Source organism: Piliocolobus tephrosceles, chromosome 4, assembly GCF_002776525.5.
Source record: "Piliocolobus tephrosceles isolate RC106 chromosome 4, ASM277652v3, whole genome shotgun sequence".
Taxonomy (NCBI): Eukaryota; Metazoa; Chordata; class Mammalia; order Primates; family Cercopithecidae; genus Piliocolobus; species Piliocolobus tephrosceles.
The window spans coordinates 136,921,139-136,945,021 of NC_045437.1; the positions used below are offsets into that span (position 1 = coordinate 136,921,139).

General features: G+C 40.7%; 1 protein-coding gene across 1 annotated transcript in view; it reads right to left on the reverse strand.

The window, feature by feature from the left end:
* The window catches only part of GRIA1 (glutamate ionotropic receptor AMPA type subunit 1), a 332,303-nt gene that overhangs the window by 44,802 nt on the left and 263,618 nt on the right, over window positions 1-23,883 (reverse strand). The window contains exon 12 of the mRNA XM_023227071.2: window positions 4,513-4,711. Coding sequence (XP_023082839.1) covers window positions 4,513-4,711 — 199 coding nt within the window. The remainder of the gene's footprint in view (window positions 1-4,512; window positions 4,712-23,883) is intronic.

Here is a 23,883-nt window from a genome sequence, read left to right on the forward strand (position 1 = left end):
GTGAGGGTTGATATTCCTATGGGACACACTGCATGGGGCACTCACTGGATGGCCAGGCTAGACTGCTAGGATTGCAAGTCGTCTCTTGTATGTAGTCTCAAGTATGTGGAAGCTACTTGAGAGAATGTCTTCCTTCCTGTGGGTCCTTCACAGAGTCTAATTGAGTACCTTGCACATGGTAGGCCCCTAGTCAGGGCCCATGATCCAAGAGCACGATCAAACTTCTCATTTAGCATACTATTTCTAAATGGTGACCTTTTCCCAAAGGGTAGATGTATTTTAGGGATACTAAAGTCTGGCTATTACAAATGTTTCCTAAACAGACAAGTGTTAAATACATGTAAGGGACTACTTTTTAAAAACAGCTGTTGCTAGAGTCACATATTCTATATAATTCAGTGGTTAATACATATATTTCATGTTTATTTAATATAAAATTATCATTATACATGCAGTGTATCACTTTTTTCTGTATACAAGTATCAGGTTTATTTCCTTGATATTAGTGCACGGCAAGTGTTGGTAAGATACTGATCTACAATTGTCATTTGAGCCAGCTGATCAATAAAGATATTCGGGGCCCAGGAAAATCACAAGTCTCGAGGGAAAAGTAATGGAAATAGTTGCTATTAAAACTTCAGTTTTAATAGCCTATAATTAGATAAACTATATCACTCGTTTTACAGTCTGGTTTACAATTTGGAAAGGACACTGAACTGGCTGTGAGGAGCCCTGGATATCAGTCTTAGTTCTACTTCTCACTCATGGCTTTGTTTACGGAGAATCCCTTCTCTTTGGGCCTCAGTTTCCCCATCCATTCCATAGGGGGAGTTTGGGCATTGTAATCTTTAAGTCCCTGGCTAGCTTGAAGTATCTGATTCTTTACCTGAAGATACATCATTCAAGCAACAATGTCAATGTGAGAAAGAAGAAGAAAGAAGGGAGAAAAGAGAGGGAGGATTCCAAAGTTAGGGGAGGGAGTACCCAGAACTAATCATAAGGTCTGCCAGTGTATTTAATATTCTCTCACAGGAAGCAGGAAAATGTATAAATTCAGCTGTGACCAGATTTGCAGATAATCTTCCAGGCACAAATCAACAAAACACACAGCAGGGCAATTGCAAGATGCAATTTGACCTGACAGGATGGACACAGCAGGGAACTGGGCTGTTGACAGGCAGAGCTGAGGAGCCTTCTGGGCAACAGTATGCAGAAAATTAATATGTCCTCTCAGCCTCACCCCAGTGACCCAAATGTTAAGACTGTGCACATAGACACTCGGGATGAACTATCAGGAAAATCTAATCTCCAGGAATGTGAAGGTAGCATGAATGGCAGGGAAGATTGGAAGCATACTCAGGGCATTTGTTCTTGGATCTCTCCTATCATCTGCAGCTCCCATGGCCCTTCATACATCTTAATTAAACTGTCCATGGAGGATTAAGCATCTCTGGGCTGGAGCTGCCAAGAAGCTCTGGGCTGTCACGGGAGCAAGAAGCCAGCTTTTTCAGAGACTGGAATAGAAGAATTCTTGTCTCAGTATTCCCTCCTTCTGCCTTGTGGGGGTGGTAGGTGACCTTATCTCCCCACCCACCAAACTCTTGGTGGGATAATTATCCAAGGTCAGAGTCACAGAGATAGAAAGGCTTATTATGCATGGGACATATCTTCGCAGCACTCTCCTTTTACAGGTAAGGAAACTGAGGCCCATGATGTGGCAATAAACTGTCCAATGTCATGCAGTTTGTTAGTGGCAGAGCCAGGAGTCCTTGGTCTCCTGATTGCACACATTGTGCCTTTCCACTGCAACCAGCTGCCTGCCTCATTTTAGGTTTTATATATTATTAGATAAAAGACATTGGGCAAGTAGCATAGCCTTTCTGAGCCTCAGTGTTCCTCTTCTGAAAATGGTAATAATACTGTGCACTTCACGGTGTTGCCATGGAGATTATATGAGAACACAGGTAAAATGCATAACCCAGTGCCTGGCACAAGAAGGCATTCTATAAGTAGTGCAATGACTACTAATAATTATGCTTTTTTTCAGGTTTTACTTTAGGGTAGGAATGCTTCATACCTGGCTTGCTTGGTACCAGTTTCCCTTCCTCTATACATGAGAGACAACGATATCAATCAAAGATTCCGTTCACATCAAGCCCAGATGTAACCTCAGAAACTCTAGGCAACCACTACTGACCTGTCAAAGTAAGTACATGGGCTACAACCAATTTGCCACCAATGTAGTAGGCTTGGGCACAGAACTTGTAGAATATGCACTGCCCTGGTTCCAGGTTCTTAACTTTGTGCTGTGGGCAAGAGGCAGTAATATGTCAATTGACATAGTGATTAACAAAGACTTTTGAAATTTTAAATCCCAGCTGTGCCTCTCACTAGGTAGGCATGACCGTTTTCTCCTCTGGGCCTCAGTTTTCCCAACTATAAAATGGTACAGTTAGACTAGATGTGTCCACAAGTCCAGCTGTCATCCTGAGTGATCTTTTTAAAAATGTTTGTCAGTTTAATGACACCACCACATTAAGACCATGTGGTTCAGTGACAAGAATACTTGGGTTGGAACAAGAAAACTCGGATTTAGTACCCACTCCTGACACCTGCATCAAAATAATTTCCCCAGTTTTAATTTCTTATCCACAAAGTGGCTGCCACAAGTACCTCTTCTGCCTGAGGTCACAGGTGAAACATAAATGAAACCATAGATGCAAAAGTACTTTGAGGACTGGTGCATGTTGTCTACACTATAAGGCTGAGAGCATTGTTAAGTGAATTAGATGATTCCCTAACTGCATCAGCAGGGGTTGGGGCATAGGACAGGCTTTATGGACAAGTAGAAACAGGCACCTTCTTCACACTTTTGTTGCAGGCTAAAAATGTCAGGGAATTGTAATGAGATTGTAAGTGGCTTTTTTATTAACTGGCTGGGTGAGCTTAAGCAAGCAATGCCACTCTCTAAAATGACAGGCTCTGACTAGATGACCTCTAAGGCACCTTCTTGCTCTGATACATTGAAAATTGATGATTTTAGCCTTGGGGTTAGGATCAGTGATAGTTAAGGTTTTGTTCCCTTTCCTGGCTATCATACAGAATACAAAGCCCACGGTCAAGAACCTGCAACACCTCCCACAGTGGTTTATTCGGGCCTGGAGTTTGCTCCATGAAGTTGTAGTGAGATAACTAGGTGTGGCTGTACAGGATCCCTTCTCTTTTGCTGAGGCAATATGGCAGCCTGCTCTCTCTGCTCCTTATGCTACTATTAGCTGTGTGATCTTAGGAGATTACTTTTAATTTTCTATCTATAAAATGGGGACATATCCTAACTCTATAAAATAGACACAATCTCTAACTCACCTTTAATGAGAGGATTAAATGAGATAATTCGTGTAGAGTGTGCTTAGCACAGGACCTGGTTCATATGTAGACAATAGCAAACGTTTCTTATTATTTTTATTTGATCCATATATGGTAGTTCCATGGACTGTTTCTTCAACTCCTGGGACAAACATCCCTAAAGTCCAGGGAAACCACAGGTTTTCCTGCTTCTGGGCATCTGTTCAAGTTGTTCCTTTTGTCTAGGATGTACTTAGCCTACTCAGGTCTGGCCTGGTTTTGTGATATCTAGAAATGTTTACACGTCTAACCTGTATGGCTTCAGTCTCTACCAATTCTTCAGAATGACTCCCAGATGTTTGCATTTCCTAAAGTCCTAATGGTATATGGAACCTCCATTGATTGTTCCTTGTTTTGCCTCTTACTTTAGATACCCTATCTCTTTTAGTCTTGTTAGGCTCTAATATAGACATTATTCTCCTCATTATATGCATGAATGGAAATGGTGTCACAGAGGCTAAGTGCATAGAACAAGTAAGGGATGGAGCCAGGTTCTGGGCCTCCATCTGCTGACCTTGAAGGTTGTGCTCCTAAGCTCTCTGCTCCTTTGCCTCCGCTCACTGTCTCCTGCCAAAACACATCTCACCACCTCCACTCCCACTTCACATTTTCTCTCTCTTCTGCAACTATTTAATAGATCACTTTTTCCAGTTATTTTTTTCCCATATACTATCCTCTTATTCATCAAGTCAACAAACATTCACTGAGCTCCTTCTATGATATAGAAGGGGACACAAAGAGCATCAGGTCCAGCTATTGTCCATAAGCTGTTCCTAATTGATTACTAACTAGACTATAAAGTTTCTGTGAGAACAGAGAGGAAATTGTATTTGATGTTTTTTGCAGCCCTCAGAGAATTAGCACAGACTGAAAAAGGCAAGGGATCTAAATCAATGCAGGAGCTTTGAAGCTTCTACAAATGTAGAAATGTGGATTTCTCAGGCGGGTGGTAGAAAGCTTAGAAATGTCCTGAGTTTCCCTGACTTACAGTCAGTTAAGCACTTGCTCTGGCTGCCTGTTATCTCAGGCTATATAATGAGAAGGACATTTTAATGACAGTTGTGGTTCCCTTTTGAGAAAGTGCCTTGGGACAAAGGATGTCCCTACCCTGAAGAACTCCTTAGTAGATCCTGCTTCCAGCGTCCCGTAGGCAATTTCTGTCTGCTTTGCTAGGTCCTCTGCACTCTCAATGGGAGACACCATCCTCTCCACGGTCAGGAAGGCAGCCAGGTTGGCTGTGTATGAGGAGATGATGATCAAGGTGAAGAACCACCAGACTCCGCCAACGATGCGACCAGACAGGGACCTGTAGGCCAAGGGGAAGAGGCATCAGCAGCATGGACATCAACTGCGGAAGGCTCTGGGGAGGGACTGAGCACTAGTCTGGGGCTTGGCGGCAGAGCTGTCAGGCCCTATTGCACCCTTTTCATCTGTCAGCAAGATGTGAGAATTCAAATGTTAGAGAGACTCCATATTTTGTTCCTTATTATGGACATGGACCTGTGGGGTTGCTGTCCTTCAGGGGTGATAAAGCCCACATGCACGTATTCACACTCACTTTCACACATATATAACAGCAAGACACATGAGGACAAAGACATAGATATGCCAACACTTGCCCACAAAAATCACAAATATGCATAATCAATTACATACACACCAAATGGTTTGTGCATACACATATGAATGCAAATGCATTTATATACATGATGCAAACATTTGATTGACTCAGACATGTTTTCAGACTGCCTTACTATTGCTCTCCTGGCTGGCAAAGGCCACCAAAATAGTGGACTAGAAGGAAACGAAGGAAGAATACATTGGAAATAAAATCAGAACAGTCATACTCCAGCCATTGTGGGGAATGTCACCATGGGGTGCAGACCCAAGTCTTTCCCCCACTCACCCAAGGAAGATAATTTGGCTGAAATAAAAAGATAAAAAAAGGCAAATATGACAATCAATTTTGAGGTGAGAAATGTATCTTTGAATTTGTCAGAGTGCTATTCTCCTCTCTTATCCCCCAAACAATGAAGAGAAACATAACCAGCCAAGAGTTCCATTGTTCTCTCTCTGATCTGATAGGATACTTCCAAGTCCAGGGTTTCCCAAGATATTATAAGTTGATTTGCATGTGACTTGTGATTTTATGTGGTAAGCAGTTAGGGCATCGAATAATAATGAATCCTACAGTGATAAAGTTATTTGCATTTCATTTCTGTTTCCATCCTGTTCAATTTATTGAGGAAGTGTTATTCTGGAGCTCCTGTACCTTTAAGCCCTTTCTGACAAGTGCTCTGACAGCCTCAAGCTCAGAGTCTTCAATAGGTTACAGTGTTTAATTGAAACCCTATATTTAAAAATCAGAGAAATCACCAATGCAACCCATGAGTTTTACAAAGAAAGCCAAGAGTCTACTGTGCCTTAGGAGAGCAGTACGCAGGCCTGTTGGCTTGCTCTGTTGTTCCACACTGCTTATCTGTGTTGACCTTATATGTGTTATTCCCACGTCCCTTGACACTTCACTCTACCTTGATTTCTTGGAGATCCCTTTTCACTCTAGGCAGACAGTGTTCACTCCAAGAAATCCAACAAATATATGTCATTGCTTGCTATGTGGAAAAGAATGCTCCTAGGTGTTTCACATGGAGGGGAAAATAAGAGAGAGGAAAACTTGTTGAAATGAATGAGACCAGGAGAGTGGAGCAAAGCTGTGTCGCATGAGGAACAGTTGCAGGAACAGGGAACATTTAACCAGATGAAGAGACTTGAAGAGACGTGTCCACTGAAGAGTTGGCATGAGGCTTGTACTATGTGACCTGATTTAGGAGAACTTCACAGAAGTTTCAGGACAACAACTACTACTTAAATATGAGGAAGGTATTTTTGATGGATAGGGTGTACAACATTGAGATGGCTATCCTGAGACTGAGAGCGTTTCTCCATTTCTGAAGGTGTTCAAGTAGTGAACTGTTTACAGAGATATACTTTGTGGTGACTCTTGGTTCCCCAGGACAGCAAGTGCTGGGGATGCAACTCTAAGGAGGAAAGAGAAGGGGTCAAGGTTCACACGGGGATAGGGACCAGTTGCTTCCTCTTACGCTTTTCCATTTATGAGATTGTGTGATTTAAAATCATAGGTAGGTAGACCAGGATATACGAGTTCCATTAAGCAGTCAAGCAAGATAGATACAAAGAGGCAAAATCACTTCCCCAATGCCCCAGAACCAGTGCACAACAGTTCTGAAAAATCACACCAGTCTTCACATAGAACTATCCTAGTGCTCTTTTCATCTTAGTAGGTGGCAGACACAAGTGTTGAGGTCATTTGAAGCTGCAGCAGCTTTCCCAAATCTGGATGAACACAATGGCCTCTAAACTGTACCTCTTTTATTTTTTAAATTTTATTTTGTTTTCAACGGACACATAAAAATTGTACATATTTATGGGGTGCAATGTGATGTTTTGTTATATGTATATGTTATATAATGATCAATTCAGAGTAATTTGCATGTAGATCACCTCAAACATTTATCATTTCTTTGTGGTGAGTACATTCAAAATATTATCTTTGAGCTATTTTGAAATACACGTTATTGTTAAATATAGTTACCCTACTGTGCAATAGAACACAAGAACTTATTCCTTCTATCTAACTGTGCCTTTGCACCTGTTTACAAATCTCCTCCCATCGCCCCTCCCCCTCACTTCCCCAGTCTCTGGAACCACTGTTTCACTCCGTACTGCTATGAGATCTTTATTTTTTAGATTCCACATATAAGTGAGATCATGTGGCACTTGTCTTTTATGTGCTTGGCTTATTTCACTTAACATAATGTATTCTAGGTCCATTAATGTTGTTGCAAATGACAGGATTTCATTATTTTTTATGGCTGAATACTATTTCATTGAGTACATACCACTTTTTAAAAAATCGATTCATCTGTTGATGGGCACATAGGTTGATTCCATATTTTGGTTACTGTGAATAGTGCTGCAATAAACAAGAGAGTGCCAGATATCTCTTTGATGTACTCATTTAGTTTCCTTTATATATTTACTCAATGGTGAGATTGTTGGATCATATGGTAGTTTTATTTTTAAATTTTTGAGGAACTTCCATAATGCTGTTCATAATGGCTGCATTATTTATGTTCCCACCAACAGAATATAAGGGTTCCCCTTCCTCACACCCTTGCTAGCATTTGCTATTTTTTGTCTTCTTCATAGTAGCCATTCTAACAAGGGTGAGGTGATATCTTACTGTGGTTTTGATTTGTATTTCCCTGATGGTTAGCGATATGGAACATTTTTTCATATACCTGTTGGTCATCTGTATACTTATTTTTTGAGGAAAGTCTATGTAGGTTTTTTGTCCATTTTTAATGGACTTATTTGCCTTTTTGTTGGGTCCTTATATATTTTGAATATTAACCTCTTGTGAGACACATAGCTTGCAAATATTTTTACCCTATTCTGTAGCTTGTTTCTTCACCCTGTTGATTGCTTCTTTTGCTATGCTATGCTGTGCTTTTTAGTTTGATGCAATCCATTTGTCTATTTTTGCTTTTGTTGTCTGGGATTTTGAGATTCTATTAAAAAAATCTTTGTCCAGGCCGGGCGCGGTGGCTCAAGCCTGTAATCCCAGCACTTTGGGAGGCCGAGAGGGGCGGATCACAAGGTCAGGAGATCGAGAACATCCTGGCTAATACAGTGAAACCCCGTCTCTACTAAAAAATACAAAAAACAAAACAAACAAACAAAAAAACTAGCCGGGTGAGGTGGCGGGCGCCTGTAGTCCCAGCTACTCGGGAGGCTGAGGCAGGAGAATGGCGTAAACCTGGGAGGCGGAGCTTGCAGTGAGCTGAGATCCGGCCACTGCACTCCAGCCTGGGCGACAGAGCCAGACTCCGTCTCAAAAAAAAAAAAAAAAAAAAATCTTTGTCCAGACCACTACCATGAAACGTTTCCCCTATGTTTTTATCTAGCACTTTCATAGTTTTGAATCTTATATCTGTGTCTTTAATTCATTTTGAGGTGATTTTGGTATATGGTGAGAGATAGAGATCTAGTTTAATTCTGCATGTAGATATCCAATTTTCCCAGCACCATTTATTGAAGAGATTATCCTTTCCCCAGAGCATATTTTTGACACCTTTGTTGAAAATCAGCTGGCTGTAAATGTGTAGATTAATTTCTAGGTTGTCTATTTTGTTCTATTAGTCTGTGTGTTGTGTCTCTTTTAATGCCAGTACCATGCTGTTTTGGTTACTATAGCTTTGTAGTCTATTTTGAAGTCAGGTAGTGTGATGCTTCTAGCTTTGTTCTTTTTGTTCAAGATTGCTTTGGCTCTTCAGGGTCTTTTGTTGTTTTATACAAATTTTAGGATTATTTTTCTCTTTCTGTGAAGAATGTTATTGATATTATGATAGGAATTGCATTGAATCTGTAGATTCTTTGGGTAGTATGGATATTTTAACAACATGAATTCTTTCAATTATGAATAATGGATATCTTTCCATTTGCTTGTGTCCTCTTAAATTTCTTTCATCAATGTTTTATAGTTTTTACCATAGAGATATTTTATCTCCTAGGTTAAATTTACTCCTAGATGTGTTTTTTGGAGCAATTGTAAATGGAATTGCTTTCTTGATTTCTTCATGTAGTTTTCTGTTAGACTATAAAAATGCTATGAATTTTGTATTTTGATTTTGTACCCTGCACCTTTGTTGAATTTCTATTAGTTTTTTTGGCAGAGTTTCTAGGTTTTTCTATATAGAAGATCATGTCATCTGCAAACAGGGAAAATTTAACTTCTTCTTTTTCAATTTGAATGCTCTTCGCTTCTTTCTCTTGCCTGATTACTCAGGCTAGGACTTCCAGTACAATGTTGAATAGAAGTGGGGACAGTGGGCATCCTCATCTAGTTCCATATCTTAGGGGAAAAGCTTTCAACTTTTCTCTATTCAATATGATGTTAGCTGTGAGTTTGTCATATATGGCCTTTATTGTGTTGAAGTATTTTCTTTCTATACTTAATTGATTGAGGGTTTTTATCATAAATGGGTGCTGAATTTTATTAAACACTTTTTCTGTATATATTGAAATGATCATATAATTTGCATTCTTGATTCTATTAATGGGATGTATCATGTTTATTGATTTGAATATAATGAACCATTCTTGCATCCCTGGGCTGAATCCTACTTGATTATGGTGCATGATCTTTTTAATGTGCTGTTGAATTTGGTTTGCTAGTATTTTGTGGAGGATTATTGCATCTATGTTTATCAGGGATATTAGCCTGTAGTTTTCTTTTTTGTTGTGTCTGGTTTTGGGATTAGGGTAATTCTGGCTTCAAAGAATGAGTTTGGAACAATTTCCTTCCTTTCAATTTTTTTGGAATAGTTTGAGAATAATTAAATTAGTTCTTCTTTAAATACTTGGTAGAATTTTGCAGTGAAGCCATCAGTCCTTGGTTTTTAATGATGGGAGACTTTTTATTACTGATTCAATCTCATTGCTTGTCATTGGTCTTTTCAGATTTTCTATATCTTCATAATTTAATTTTGATAGGTTACATGTGTCTAAGAACTTATTTTTTTCTAGGTTTTACAATTTGTTGTGTATAGTTATCATAATAGTCTCTTACGATCCTTTGTATTTCTGTGGTATCAATTTTAATGTCTCCTTTTCCATTTATAATTTTATTTATTTGAGTCATTTCTTTTTTTCTTAGTCTTGCTAAAGGTTTGTCAGCTTTATCTTTCCAAAAAGCAACTCTTTTTGAGCTTTTGTGTTGTTTTTAGCCTCTATTTTATCCATTTATGTTCTGGTCTTTATGATTTATTTCCTTCTGTAAATTTGAGATTTAGTTTGTTCTGCTTTTTTAGTCTTTGAAGTTCAGTGCTAGGTTGTTAATATCTTTCTATTTTTTTGACATAGGTGTTTATTTCTATAAACTTTCCTCTTGCTGTATCTCATAGGTTTTCATATGTCATGTTTTCATTTTCATTTGTCTCATGAAATTTAAAAAATTTTAAAAAATTTCCTCATTGATTGATTGGTTGTTTAGGAGCATGTTGTTTAATTTCTGTAATTCTGTATGGTTTCCAAAGTTCCTCTTGTTATTGATTGCTGGTTTTATTGCACTGTGGTTATAAAAGATACTTAATATAACATTGATTTTTAAAAATTTGTTAATACTTGTTTTGTATTGTGATATATGTATGTGATATACTTGTTTTGTATGTGATATATGCTGTAGACTGTTCTATGTTCTGTTGCAAAGAATGTATATCCTACAACTCTTGAAAGCAATGTTCTGTAAATGTATGTTAGGTCCATTTGGTCTAGAGTACATCTAGAAACATCTAGTCTGGTGTTTCTTTGATTATCTTCTGTCTGGATGATCTGTCTATTGGGGAAAGTGTTGAAGTTCCTCCTATTATTTTATTGCAGAGTATAGTTCTCTTTACATCTATTAATATTTGCTTTACATATTTAAGTGCTCTGATGCTGGCTGAATATATATTTATAATTATTATATTCTCTTGCTGTATTTGATTCCTTTACCATTATATAATTCCTTTGTCTTTTTTGTTACAATTTTTTTTCTGAAAATGTATTTTTTTCTGATGTAAGTGTGACTACTCCTGCCCCATTTTTTTGTTTAATGGAATATCTTGCTCCCTCCTTTTTCTTTCAGACTATGTATTCTCTTATAGGTGAAGTGACTGTCTTGTGAGTGGCATATAATTGGGTCTTATTTATTTTTATTCGTTCAGCCACTCTATGTCTTTTAATTGGATGATTTAAGCAATTACATTTCAGGTAATTCAGGCAGGGCTTACCACTGCCATTTTGTTACATGTTTTCTAGTTTTAAAGAAACAGATTCTTTATTCTGTGTTTTCTTACTGTTTTTCTTTGTGATTAAGAGATTTTTCTCTAGTAGTATGCTTTTATTTTCTGTTTAACTATTAGAAATCTTTCCTTTGTGGCTACCATGAGGCTTACAATAAACATTCAATAGCTCTATATCTTAACATATTATTGTAGTTATTGTTATTTTTCATAGTTTTATCTTTTAGTTTTTGTACTAATAATGTAAGTAGTTTACACACCATGATTATAATATTAGAATATTGTGAATGTCTGTATATTTGCTTTTACCAGTGAGTTTTATAACTTTATATGTTTTATTGTTACACAGTGTCCTTTTCTTCCCATTTGAAAAACTCTCTTTAACATTTCTAGTAAGACTGTCTGATGGTGACACATTTCTGGGTCTTTCATTTGTCCAGGAAAATCTTTATGTCTCCTTCAATCCTGACAAATAGCTTTTCTGGTTACAGGCTTATTGGTTAGCAAGTTTTTATCTTTTCCTTCAGTACTTCTAATGTGTCACCAAGAGTACTTCCTCCTGGTCTGCAAAGTTTTTGCTGTGAAGTCTGTTGCCAGGTGTGTTGGAATTCTCTTACATGTTATTTGCTTATTTTCTCTTGCTGCTTTTAGAATTCTCTTTGTCCTCGACCTTTGAAAGTTTGATTATAACATGTTTGAGATAGTCTTATTTGGGTTGAATCCTATTGGTGACTTTTGACCTTCTTCTACCTGGATAATTACATTTTTCTTTAGGTTTGGATAGGTCTCTGTTATTTCTTTACATAAGCCATCTAACCTTTTGTGTTTTTCTTCTCCCTCTTGAACTTCAATGACCAAAATATTTGCTCTTTTGATGCTATTCCATAGATTCTATAAGCTTTCTTTGTTCTATTTCATTCTTCTTTTTTTCTCCTTTGGCTGTGTTTTCAAGCTCATTGATTCTTTCTTCTGCTTGATTAACTTGTGCTGTTTATGCTTTCTATTGCATTAAAAATTTTTTTCATTCATTTGTATTTTTCAGTTCCAGAATTTTTTTATTATTTCAGTCTCTCTGTTAAATTGTTGAATTGTTTCTCTGTGTTTTCTTCAAATTCACTGAGCTTCCTTAACACAGCTATTTTGTCACTTTTTTTAATTTTTAAAAATTTTTAAATTATTATACTTTAAGTTCTAAATCACACAGCTATTTTGAATTACTTGTCCAACAGATCACATATTTTCATCTCTTTAGGGTCCTTCATTGGTGTCATGTTTTGTCCATTAGATGAGGTCATACTTCCAAGATTGTTCTTAATGCTTGTGGATGTATGTCAATCTTGTACAATGAAGAGTTAGATATTTATTCTAATCTTTGCAGTCTGGCCTTGTTTGTGCTCATCCTTCAGTTGGCCTGTCCAAAAATTTATGCAATCTAATCTGTTGTCAGAGTCTGTGACTGCTGCAGCCATTTCAACACTAGAGGGTACCCTAATCTAGGGTTCTCTGTAAGTCTTGTGAGGACTTAGAGGCTGGAGTGGTACTCCAGCTTAGTCGGACCTAGAGAAGAGTCAAAGGGCCTACCAGAGCTGTGTGGGAAAGATGGGTAGGAACTTGAGTTCAGAAGCCTGCCTCATTGGTCCATATGACTTTATGTTTTCTGACAGATCCCTGAATAAGTGGGTCAATTTCCTGACTATAGTGAGAGGAGCTGTGGAACAGAGGTTGGCAAGCCTGCCCACAGTGTTCCAGACATGTGTGCTCACAGCAGTTTCCTGCATGGGCAGGGCAGTTCTCTTACTCTAGTTTAAGTGGAACTAAAGCCAAGACTGGGCCCCCGCAGGATCCACTGTGGCATAGATGCTGGTGAACTCACCCTAGTAGCCCAGATGTGTGTACTTCCCAACCAATTTCCTGCATGGGTTGGGGAGTTTCCCAACTGTAGCAAGAGGGGTGAAAGCTGAGACTGGGCCCCCTCTGGATCTGCTGTAGGATGGAGCCTTGTTGGCTATCACAGAGGTTCCTATGGACAGGCAATTTCCGGTCTGTGAGGCATGAGTAAGCTTCCCTTGTGCAAGCTGTAATAAGCTGGGCCTACAGCTATAGGGGGCTGGAGCCAAACTGCCGGATAACTTTCAGATCCACTGGCAAGACTAGTGTCGGCAGGCAATCAAAACTTTCTGCAGACGCACGAAGGTGCATGATTTCTCCTGGACCCATTGGCAGATGGTGTTGGTTGCAGGCTCAAAGCCAAATAGGGCTGAAGCCAAGCCCTTTCACGAACAAAGTTGTTTATAGGTTTGAACCTGAGAGCATGATTAAGTTTGCTACCTGGGTGCTATTCTACACTCTTAAAACAGCCTTCTTAGGTATTGGGCTCTACCAGGGTTTTATAACCTCCTACCCTAAGCTCAATGCTCCTGCAGAGAGACTTTTTTTCCTGCAGATGGTTGTAGAATTCTAAATGTTGTTAGGGGGATATTAGCAGGTTATCTCCTATTCTGCCATCTTGTTTTATGTATTATTTTTCAGAGACAGTGTCTCACTATGTTGCCCAGGCTGGAGTGCAGTTGCCATGTACAGGCACGATCCCATAACTGATCAGCATTGGAGTTTTGACCTGCTCTAACTCCAGTCTGGGCCAGTTCACCCCTCCTTAGGCAACCTCATGGTCCCCTGCTCCTGGGACGTCACTATATTGATTCCAAACTTAGTGTGGACACCTGATCGGCATAACACACTACAGCCCAGAACTCCTGTGCTCAAGCAATCCTCCTGCCTCAGCCTTCGAAGTAGCTAGGAGTACAGGCGTGTGCCACTGTGCCTGGCTCTGCCATATTGTTGATGTCACTTGAGACTGAACTGGACTTCTTGCCTCCATCCCGTCCTCTATGTCCCCGCTGCCCACCTGTACAAGGCTACCTGTACAAGGTAGCCAGAGTGATCTTTTGAAACATATTAATTGCACCATGTTGTTTTTCTGCTTAAAACCCACCAAAGCTTTTCTCTTAACACTTGGAATAAACTCAAACTCTTTGATGAGCCTTGAGGCCTTGTGTGGTCTGGCCCCTGGTTCACTCTCCAATGTCACCCAGCAACATACTTGCTATACTCTGGTCATACTGCTCTTTGTCTGGCCCCTCATATTTGAAAGGCTCCCATCCTTATTACATGCTGCTCTTTCCCCTGATCAATGCCTCAGCCCCTATTCATCCTTCAGACCTCATCCTAACCATTACATTTTTAGTATTCAACTGTAAGACTCAGAGCCTCGTGTAGCTCCCATAGCAGCAGAACTATGGCATCTGTTTGCTTCTTCTATCGTCTTTGTTCCCCTAGACCATAAGCTCCATGAAAGCAAAGGAATCTTTTAATTCTTTGGTATAGCATTGTATCTCCAGTGCTCAGCATGGAGCAGACCCTCATTAGTAAATGAATGCATAAATAAACTCTGTCTTATAACCTGGCATCTCTATGCACATTGGATTTTGGACCCTGGGAAGAATTGTCAGAGTCAGGAGAATCCAAAACTGCGTATGGTCCAAGATGTCTGGAGTCATGGCATCAAACCAAGTGTTCAGGATGGCTGCCTCCTTTTCTAACATCCCTAAACTGAAGAACCCAGTGAAGCCATCCCAAGTTCAGGATCATCTAGTGAAGCCCAAAGCCTTCCCACAGAAGTTCCACACATTTAAGACTCCTTCTTCCCTATTCTCTTTTAATTGATATTTTTATGTTTTTTTTTTTTCAATCTACCATGAACCATAGTCCTCACATCCCTGCCTACTTAATGACAATACCAAAGAAAGAGTTTGCTGCTTAATAGCCAGCAACTGTCATTTCTGGAATAACTGGAGAGCTGGGGGAAAAAGTTCAAAGTCTGACTTAATCCCAATGCTTCATTTGCATGTAATTCGCAAGAGAGGAACTTGAGGGCAAGGCAATCCGCCCTACCTTCAATTTGGAACTCGCTCAGGTGAAGCTGGGCCTGTATCCAGGAAAGGCTACATTTTCCCAGCTCCATACTAAAGGCAGGGAGCTAGAATTATTAGAGGCCAGGGCTGGGAATGAGAGCCTTTGCTCTTTCACTGACCATCTCCATAACTTGGTGAGTGACCTGCCTAGCTGGGCCTCTGTCTTCCTGCTCTGTATAATAGGTTAGACTTACCCTACTACACTGTGAGAAACCAAAACTTTTAAAACTAGAAAGACTCTTAGTCCATTGCTTTCCTTTAACTGATACAAGCTGTTGGAATTAAAATGGTACAGGGGAAAGCACTTGGAAAAGTGCTGTTGAAACACAAAACATTACTTTTTTTGACGATGATTATTCTCCCAGGGAGCCACAGGGCAAAGCAGCACTTTTCTTGGCAGGGAAGAAACAGCTGTGATCTGAAGCCCTTGGAGGTCTGTCTGCCTAGTCACCTGAATTTTATTAGCCTTGCAACTTGGCTGGCTCTTCCCAAATCCCCCCTAGGTATTTGCGGAATCTCCCTTTTTTTTTTTTTTTTTTTGCCTGCAGAATTGGCTACAACTTATGTGGCTTGTTGAACCTATTATCCTACTTCAACCTCATTTACAGCCCTGTAAAATGGATGGGAGAAGTAGGAATATTTTGATCTTGCAGATAAGAGAACTGTAATTCAAAGACCTAAGATGACTGGCCCAGAGTCACACAGTAAGGCAATGACAGAGCTGGGACTAGAAACTGGGATTTCATATTTCTTATCCAGCACTTTAGCTATTGCAGGACACTACCTCCCTCACCTAATTCTGATTCATTTATGGGTGGGCCTGGACTTCCTTAACTCATGACTCCTCTGTGATGTTGGATCTCAGCAACACTGACTTCTTCAAAGCCCAATGGAACTTTTGGTCAGCAGTCTGACCACCAATATCTGATAGAATTGGAAACCTGCTTGTATTTGTATTCTGCTGTTGCATAACACAATGACACAAACACAGCAGCTTATAGCAACATTCATTTATTATCTCACAGTTCTGTAGATTAGAGGTCTAAGGGTGGCTAGATTCTCTGCTCAGGGTCTCTCTAGGCTGAAGCCAAGGTGTTGGCTGGAGCTGTGGTTCTTATCTCTTCCAAGCTCACTGGTTGTTGGCAGAATTCATCTCCTTGTGGTTATAGGATTGAGGTCACTGTTTCCTTACTGGCTGTCATCTTCTAGAAGTTGCTGCATTTCTCATCACTTGACTTCCTTCATCTTTAAGCCTACAATAGTGTGTCAAATTCTTCTCATTTTTTGAATCTCTCTAACATTCACTAGCTGGAGATGACTTCTTGCTTATTAAAAGCTCACCTGATTGTGCCAGACCCACCTAGATAATCTCTGTGTCTTAAAGTGAACTGACTGAGATTTTAATTGCCTCTATAAAATCTCTTCATAGCATTACACAGATTAGTGTTTGGTTGAAGAACCAGGAGATAGGAATCTTTAGGAGTGTGAGTACCATACTATTTATTCATTTACTTTGCAAGCATTTCTTATATGGCAGACGCTGTTGGTCATTGGGGAGATAAAAGTGAATATACCATGATCTCTCCCTTCTGTGGGCTCAGTGTGATAGAGAAGATAGGAAGGCAGTGGAGCCTACTCATTAAAAAACATAAAATTTAATGTCAGACACCACAGATTTTCTGCAAAGTGCTCAGCACAGTATGGTTAGCTCGCAGTATAGCTAGCATTCTGTTAAGCCATCATCACCATCTTATGTAAATGTCATAGACAATAATTATTCTACTATCTTAGTTATAATGACAAGTAAGAAAGAAGCATGGAAGGAACACAGAAGGGCTTGCTAATTACTCTGCTAGCAGAGGTCAGGAAAATTTACCAGAAGAGGAGATATTGTGTTAGATTTTGAAGTAAGAGTGGGAGATCACCAAGCAGAACAGGTACAGGGCTGGGAGAATGCCAGTAGGTATAAAATAGTAGATGTAAAATAGAAGAGGTGAGTAAGATCTCACCTCCTCTGTAAACTTCCCCAACCTTTGCCAGCATAGTTCCGAGCCACCCCTTCTGTATTCCCATTAAACCACTATCATTCTTCCATTACAATATAATCACTCAGCTGTATTGATTTAAGATGTTACTATGATTGTTGTTTATGGTATTTATTGATTAACAATGATGATGATGGGTGAAAAGCACTGCAGAGCCCACAGAAATTGGAAGGGGCAGGCTGACTGCCGAGATCCAAGTGACAGCATTAGGTGATCCACAGGAGCAGGGGCGGAAGAGGAAACATGCTCAATGGACAGTTCACGCCTTCTGGGTAAATGAATTCTGACGTGGTCTGGGAGTCAGGTGCTGGAAGCAGGCTGTCTCTTTTTGCAAAGGATCTTTTTCCCTTTTGTTAACAAAGTAGTATATATATCATTTAGGGTATAACTTGATGCTAATGGAAGATAGTAAGGATCTGATGGGACCATTCTCTGGGTTCTGATAGTTAGGCATTTCTTGTTCTGGTTATTGATTAGGATTCATTGCAGGCCTTTAAATATGTGCCTCTAATCTCACAGTTTAGATTTATAGCTCTTAAACAGAGGCCAGCAAACTTTTTCTGTCAAAGTCCAGGTAGTAAATATTTCAGGCTTGCGGGCCTTATGGTCTCTGTTGTACTACTCATCTTTGCTGTTGCATAGTGAAAAGTAGCCATAGACAATATGTAAGCGCAAGTGCATGGCTTGAATGCCAAAAAAGGCAGCAGGCTGGATTTGGCCTGGGGGCCATAGTTTGCAGACTCCTGCTCTCAATCCCTACTGTGAATATCAGACACCTTTGACCTAAGCTAATATGCAACAGTAGTTGACATATTTTTAAAACCATCTATCCAGTTATTAATTCTTCTGCACAAACACCCAGATAACCTATTGCCATGATTTGTTTGACAATTATTATTGTGTGATCCTTACAGAGAAAGCAGAGGGGGTACTGTCATTCTCTGTCAAGAGAATGGGCTCAGGGTTCAGATGAAGCTGGAGGGCATCCTGCCTTGTTTCTTATTGGTTGTATGACTTTGGGCAAATCACTACGTCTCTTTGTGCTTACCTCTCCTTCTTTTTTTTTGAGAGTCTCACTCTTGTCATCCAGGCTGGAGTGCAGTGGTGTGATCTTGGCTCACTGCAACATCTGCCTCCCAGGCTCAAGCGATTCTCCTGCTTCAGCCTCCTGAGTAGCTGGGATTACAAATGTGTGCCACCATGCCCAGCTAGTTTTTTTTGTACTTTTAGTAGAGACGGGGTTTCACCATGTTGGCCAGGATGGTCTCGATCTCCTGACCTCATGATCTGGCCACCTCAGCCTCCTAAAGTGCTGGGATTACAGGCGTGGGCCACCATGCCCAGCCTGTGCTTAGTTCTTTACAAAATGGAGTAATGGTTGTACTCATCTTACAGGTATTCTTAAGAATTTAAAATAAAAATACTATTGAAGCAGGTAGCAAAATTGGCTGGCAGAGAATAAGCCCTTCAGGATGGAGGTATACACACAGTGTTAGGAGCAGCAACCTGGGTAGAGGGGCAGGGGGAGCAGACACTAAGGCGGGGGGCCTTCAGGAGAGCAGACTCTTGGGGCCAGTGTAGGGAGTGGAAAGTTATTAAGCAGCAATCAACTCTTGATCCCAGCAACCTCCCCTCTGGGACATCTCTGACAAGGAGTTGGATACGGACATTCTTCTTTATTTCAAAAACACGTCCTGTCATCCCCAAGAGGAAGGGGACAGAAGGGACACCTCCTGTGTGCCTTCATTCAACTGAGCTCAAGAGGTCACTGAGTGCAACCTATTTCCCTTTGTCCTCTGCTTCAAACGGCTATTTATAAAAAGGAATGAAAACGGGCATAAAGGCACAGGCTCAGATGGCCTGTCTCTAAATTACTGGGAGAAAAAAGTCCATCTTGACTAATTACTGAGCTGAGCTGTGTTCAGAGAGAGGCTCACTTGATACTGGGCATTGAGGTTCCTAGACCAGGGTAATTAGCGCTGGCCAAATGCAACAATTCCACTGATGAGGCCACTTCATCCAAGATGCTGCGTCTGGGTGGCAAATCATCCCATTTGTCACCAGCTGCAAATCACTCAGCTCTTCCCTGGCAGAGCTGGAGTGATTCATTTTAATTGCCCCAGCTGCTGGTCACTGTGTTCCAGCACTCCAGATGGGGGAGGGCCCTGCACTCTGGGGGTGAGTCTCAGGGTTGGGAGGCTGGGGGTTGGACAACAAGCTCTAAGGAAAGCCCGGTGTTCTGTAAGCTGGTATACTATTCTAGCATTTGCAGGGCTGTATTTCAAAGAGAATCATCTTTTGTTCCTATTTTTTTCTAGTTAGGTAGGCTATGGGAGCGTAGTGTGGGCAGTTTGCAAAAAAATGAATGTAGATTCATTCATTCATTCATTCATTCATTCATTGGTTCACTCTCTGATATAGTTTGGATGTTTGTCCCTCCAAATCTCATGTTGAAATTTGATCCCCAGTGTTGGAGGTGGGGCGTGGTGGCAGGTGTTTGGGTCATGGGGGTGGATCCCTCATGAAGGGTTTGGAGCAAGAAATAATGAGTGATTTCTTGCTGTATTAGTTCCCACAAGATCTGACTGTTAAAAAGAGCCTGGCATCTTCCTCTATCTTTCTCCCTCTCTCTCCATATGATCTGCACATGCCAGCTCCCCCTTGCCTTCCTCCACGAGTGGGAGCAGCCTGAGGCCCTCATCAGAAGCAGATGCTGGCACCATGCTTCTTGTACAGCCTACAGAAATGTGAGCTAAATAAACTTCTTTTCTGTATAAATTACCCAGCCTGGGGTAAGCCTTTATAGCAATACAAATGGAATAGGACTCTCTCTAAGCCTCAGTTTTCATACCTGAAAAAGGGAGATAATGAATCCCATCTCATGACTTGTGAATTTAGTAAGTCACATCTCACACTTAGCACAGACATGGCAGAGCTCAAGATGTTACTCATGATGATGATGACAATGATTTCTTCTGAAAACACTTCTCTTAGCTTCTAGGCCCCACACTCTCCTTGGTCTCCTCCTGCCTCACAGTTTGGCCCATCTTAGTCTCCTTTGCTGGTTTCTTCTTTCTGTTTAATCTTGAGCTATTGCTGTGCCCAAAGCTCAAGCCTCAGCCCTCTTCCTATCCCTGTCTCCAGTCTTGCTCTCATGATCTCCTCCAGACTCATGGCCTTTATACTTAGAGGCTGAAAACTCCCCAATTTAGATCTCTATCCCCTCTCCTGTTTTCTAAATGTATATATTTAACTGCATACTTGATACCTTAGACCTGAAATATCCAACATAAAATTCTCAATGAACCCTCACAAAATGTGTGCAAATAAATACAAGACTCATTCTTCTCCATTTTCCTCATCTCAGGAAATGGCACCGCTGTCCACCCTGCTATTCGAGCCTAACACCAGGGAGTCATTTCTGACTTGTCTCTTTCCCTCACCCACACATCCAGCCCATCCAGTCCAATCATCCCCTCATCTTCATAGGCAGCATTCCAGATAGTAGGTCCTAGCATAACATTTCCTTGCCTCTTCTCTTGTCCTTATACAATCCACGTTCACACAAGAGCCAGAGAGATCTTTTTAAACTATAAGTAGGACCATGTTCTTCCCACCCCACTTAAAATCTGTCCCACTTAGAAGATAAAATCCAAGTATCCTACCAAGGCACTCCCTGAGCCAGCCTGCCTCTTGTCTCCTCTTGTACTGTCTTTTCTTCCACGCTATGTTCTAGCCGCTTTGATCTTCTTGTTCCTAGAAAACACCAAAGTCTTTCCTACGTCGAGACCTTTGCAAATTTTGTTTATCCCCTTACCTGGAACTCACTTTCTAGAAATTGTTCCAAACCTGCTTCCTACTACCCTTCAGGTTTCAGCTCAAATGTCACCTCTTTATATGCACCACTCTAAGTATCATTACCTCCATCACCCATCTTGTTTCTTATTTTTTTCATTTCTTTCATAGCACTTATCAAAGTATATGTGATCTTTATATAGTTATATATTTACCAATTGACTTGTTTATTCATTTATTATCTATCTCCCTCCACTAATGTGTAACTTCAGCGAGGGCAGGGGTCTTATCAATGTCATTCACTGCTATACCCTCAGCACTAACATAGTGCCTGGCACATAATAGGTGCTCAGTGAACATATACTGAATAAATGAATAATTACACAAATGTTTACTGAGGACTGACTACACACCAAGCATGAAGGGAGATACCTAAGAGAAAATCAGTTTAATAGAAGAGATGTGACCCACACAGAAACAACTATGATAGCTGTGCTGCAGTGAACAGCATGGACGGTCACTGATTAAGTGCTAAGGACACGCAGAGGTGGGAAAGGCTACACCCCACTGGGAAAACTTTGGAAAGGTTTCATGGAAAGAGATGTCATGTAACTGGGCTCTGCAGGGCAGGCTGGCTTTGAACTTTCTGAAATAGAAAGGCATTTCTCGGAGCAGGAACAGCCTGTACTATGTTGTGGAAGTGCAGACAAGAATGTGAACAAGCAACAATTTCACTTTGCCCAAAACATATTCACCATCATAGCCACTGTTCTCTGAGAACCAACTCTGAGCTGGGTACTGTAGAAGACACTTGACATTTATCTAATTCCCATCTCTTTCTTCGAGCCAGGTAGGTGTATCCCCTGATAGAGTCTGGATGTTCGTCTTCTCCAAATCTCATGTTGAAATGTGATCATCAATGTTGCAGGTGGGGCCTGGTGGGAAGTGTTTGTCATGGGGGCAAATCCCTCATGAGTGACTTGGTACCCTCCCTATGGTAATGAGCGAGTTCTTGCTCCGTCAGTTCATGCAACCACTGGTTGTTTAAACAAGTTTGGCACTTCCTCCTCTCTCTTGACCCCTCTCTTGCCATGTGGCACGGCTGCTCCCCTTTGCCTTCTGCCATGAGTAAAAGCTTCCTGAGGTCTCACCAGAAGAGCTGTGCAGATGCTGGTGCCATGCTTGTATAGCCCACAGAACTGTGAGCCATAAAACCTCTTTTCTTTAGGAATTACCTAGCCTCAGTTGTTCCTTTATAGTGATACAAAACAAACTAACACATCCCCTTTTGATAAAAGAGGAAACAGATTCAGACTGAATAAATAATTTAGTTAAGGTCACAGAACAAGTGAGGGAATTGAAATGTGAGCCCAGATCCATCTGATCCCACTCACGTGATTTCCACTGTGCTGAGAAGGGGTCCAGCTTAGACCAGGGTCACCACCCTCCTTTCTCAAGTTTACCTTCTCAGGTCTCAAGCACCACTTACCACAGTTCCTAGACACAAAAGAATATTTGGCAACACACTCATGTTATATATGAGACTTCCTCCCATTTCCTTCTGTGTATTTTTGGGCTTAAGTTCTTAGAAGAAGCTATTCTCTTTTTATAGCTGCCTGCCGGACGGCCCATAATACCAAAACATATGGTTTCTCTGCATCCAGAGGCCCCCACCCCCAGAGCTCTTACTATCTGCTGATCCATCAGCTCATTTTCAGAGGTGAGATGGGCTCCAAGGGCCTGGGTCTCTGCCTCAGTGGGCCAGGTGTGGGCCTGCATTGTCATCTGTGGCCAAACATATCTCTGGCATTTAAAGTTCTTAGGGCTGGGAACATATTTAAATGTGGGATGTTGTGGGCTTTTTAAAAATATACCCCAACCCATAAGCAAATGGGAGATAAAATAACAATATGTGCTTCTGCTTTAATTAACGTTTGTTAACTCCAGCACAAGGCACATATTAAAAGGAGCTATTTTACTTAAAATAATCCATTGAAAATCCTCTGTTTGCCAGGTATTTTTTCACCCTACTCAGTTCCCTGCACACTCAGTCCCTCCCTCCCACATATCCCCAACTGAGCTAGCAGAACAGCCCTCGGAGGCAGGAAACAGTCTCTCTTCCTCTCTTTACCCAGAAACTCCCCAACCATTTCTTCAAAGGGACACTCAGCTCTTTCTGAGGCAGTAAAAAGAATTATTAAGTGGAAGTTCAGCAGTCGCACAGACTTCCTACCCCCGCCCCTGCCATTTATTAACTTGTGTGATTTGGGGCAAGTCATTTCACATGTCTGAACTTTGGTTTCACCTAGCTGTGAAATGGGGATACCTAGAAAATGGGGATAAGAACAGAAACAACCTAAAAAGGCTGTTGTGAGGACGAGCACAATGTGCTTATCTGGACCAGTGTAGATACCTGGTAGGAGCAGTTACCACTCTTAGAAATGAAAGAGGACATAGGAAAAAAATGGACCATATGAGGTGAAATGAAAAAAAGTCAGATTGTAAAACAGAATACACTATATGGCCCCATTTAAAAACTCAGCCTTGGCAGAGATAAGTGTCTGGAAGTATGTAAATCAACATGTTTAAGATGTTCTTCTAGGAGTTACCTATAACATCTATAAATGTAAGGAGCCTGCCTGCATTATGGGCTTTATTTTTTTTCCTCACCTTTTCACTTTGATTTCTTGATTTTCTAAGTGACTGAATACCTATAATTTCTTTTTCTTTTTCCTTTCTTTTTTGAGACGGAGTTTTGCTTTTGTTGCTCAGGCTGGAGTGCAGTGGTGTGATCTCGGCTCA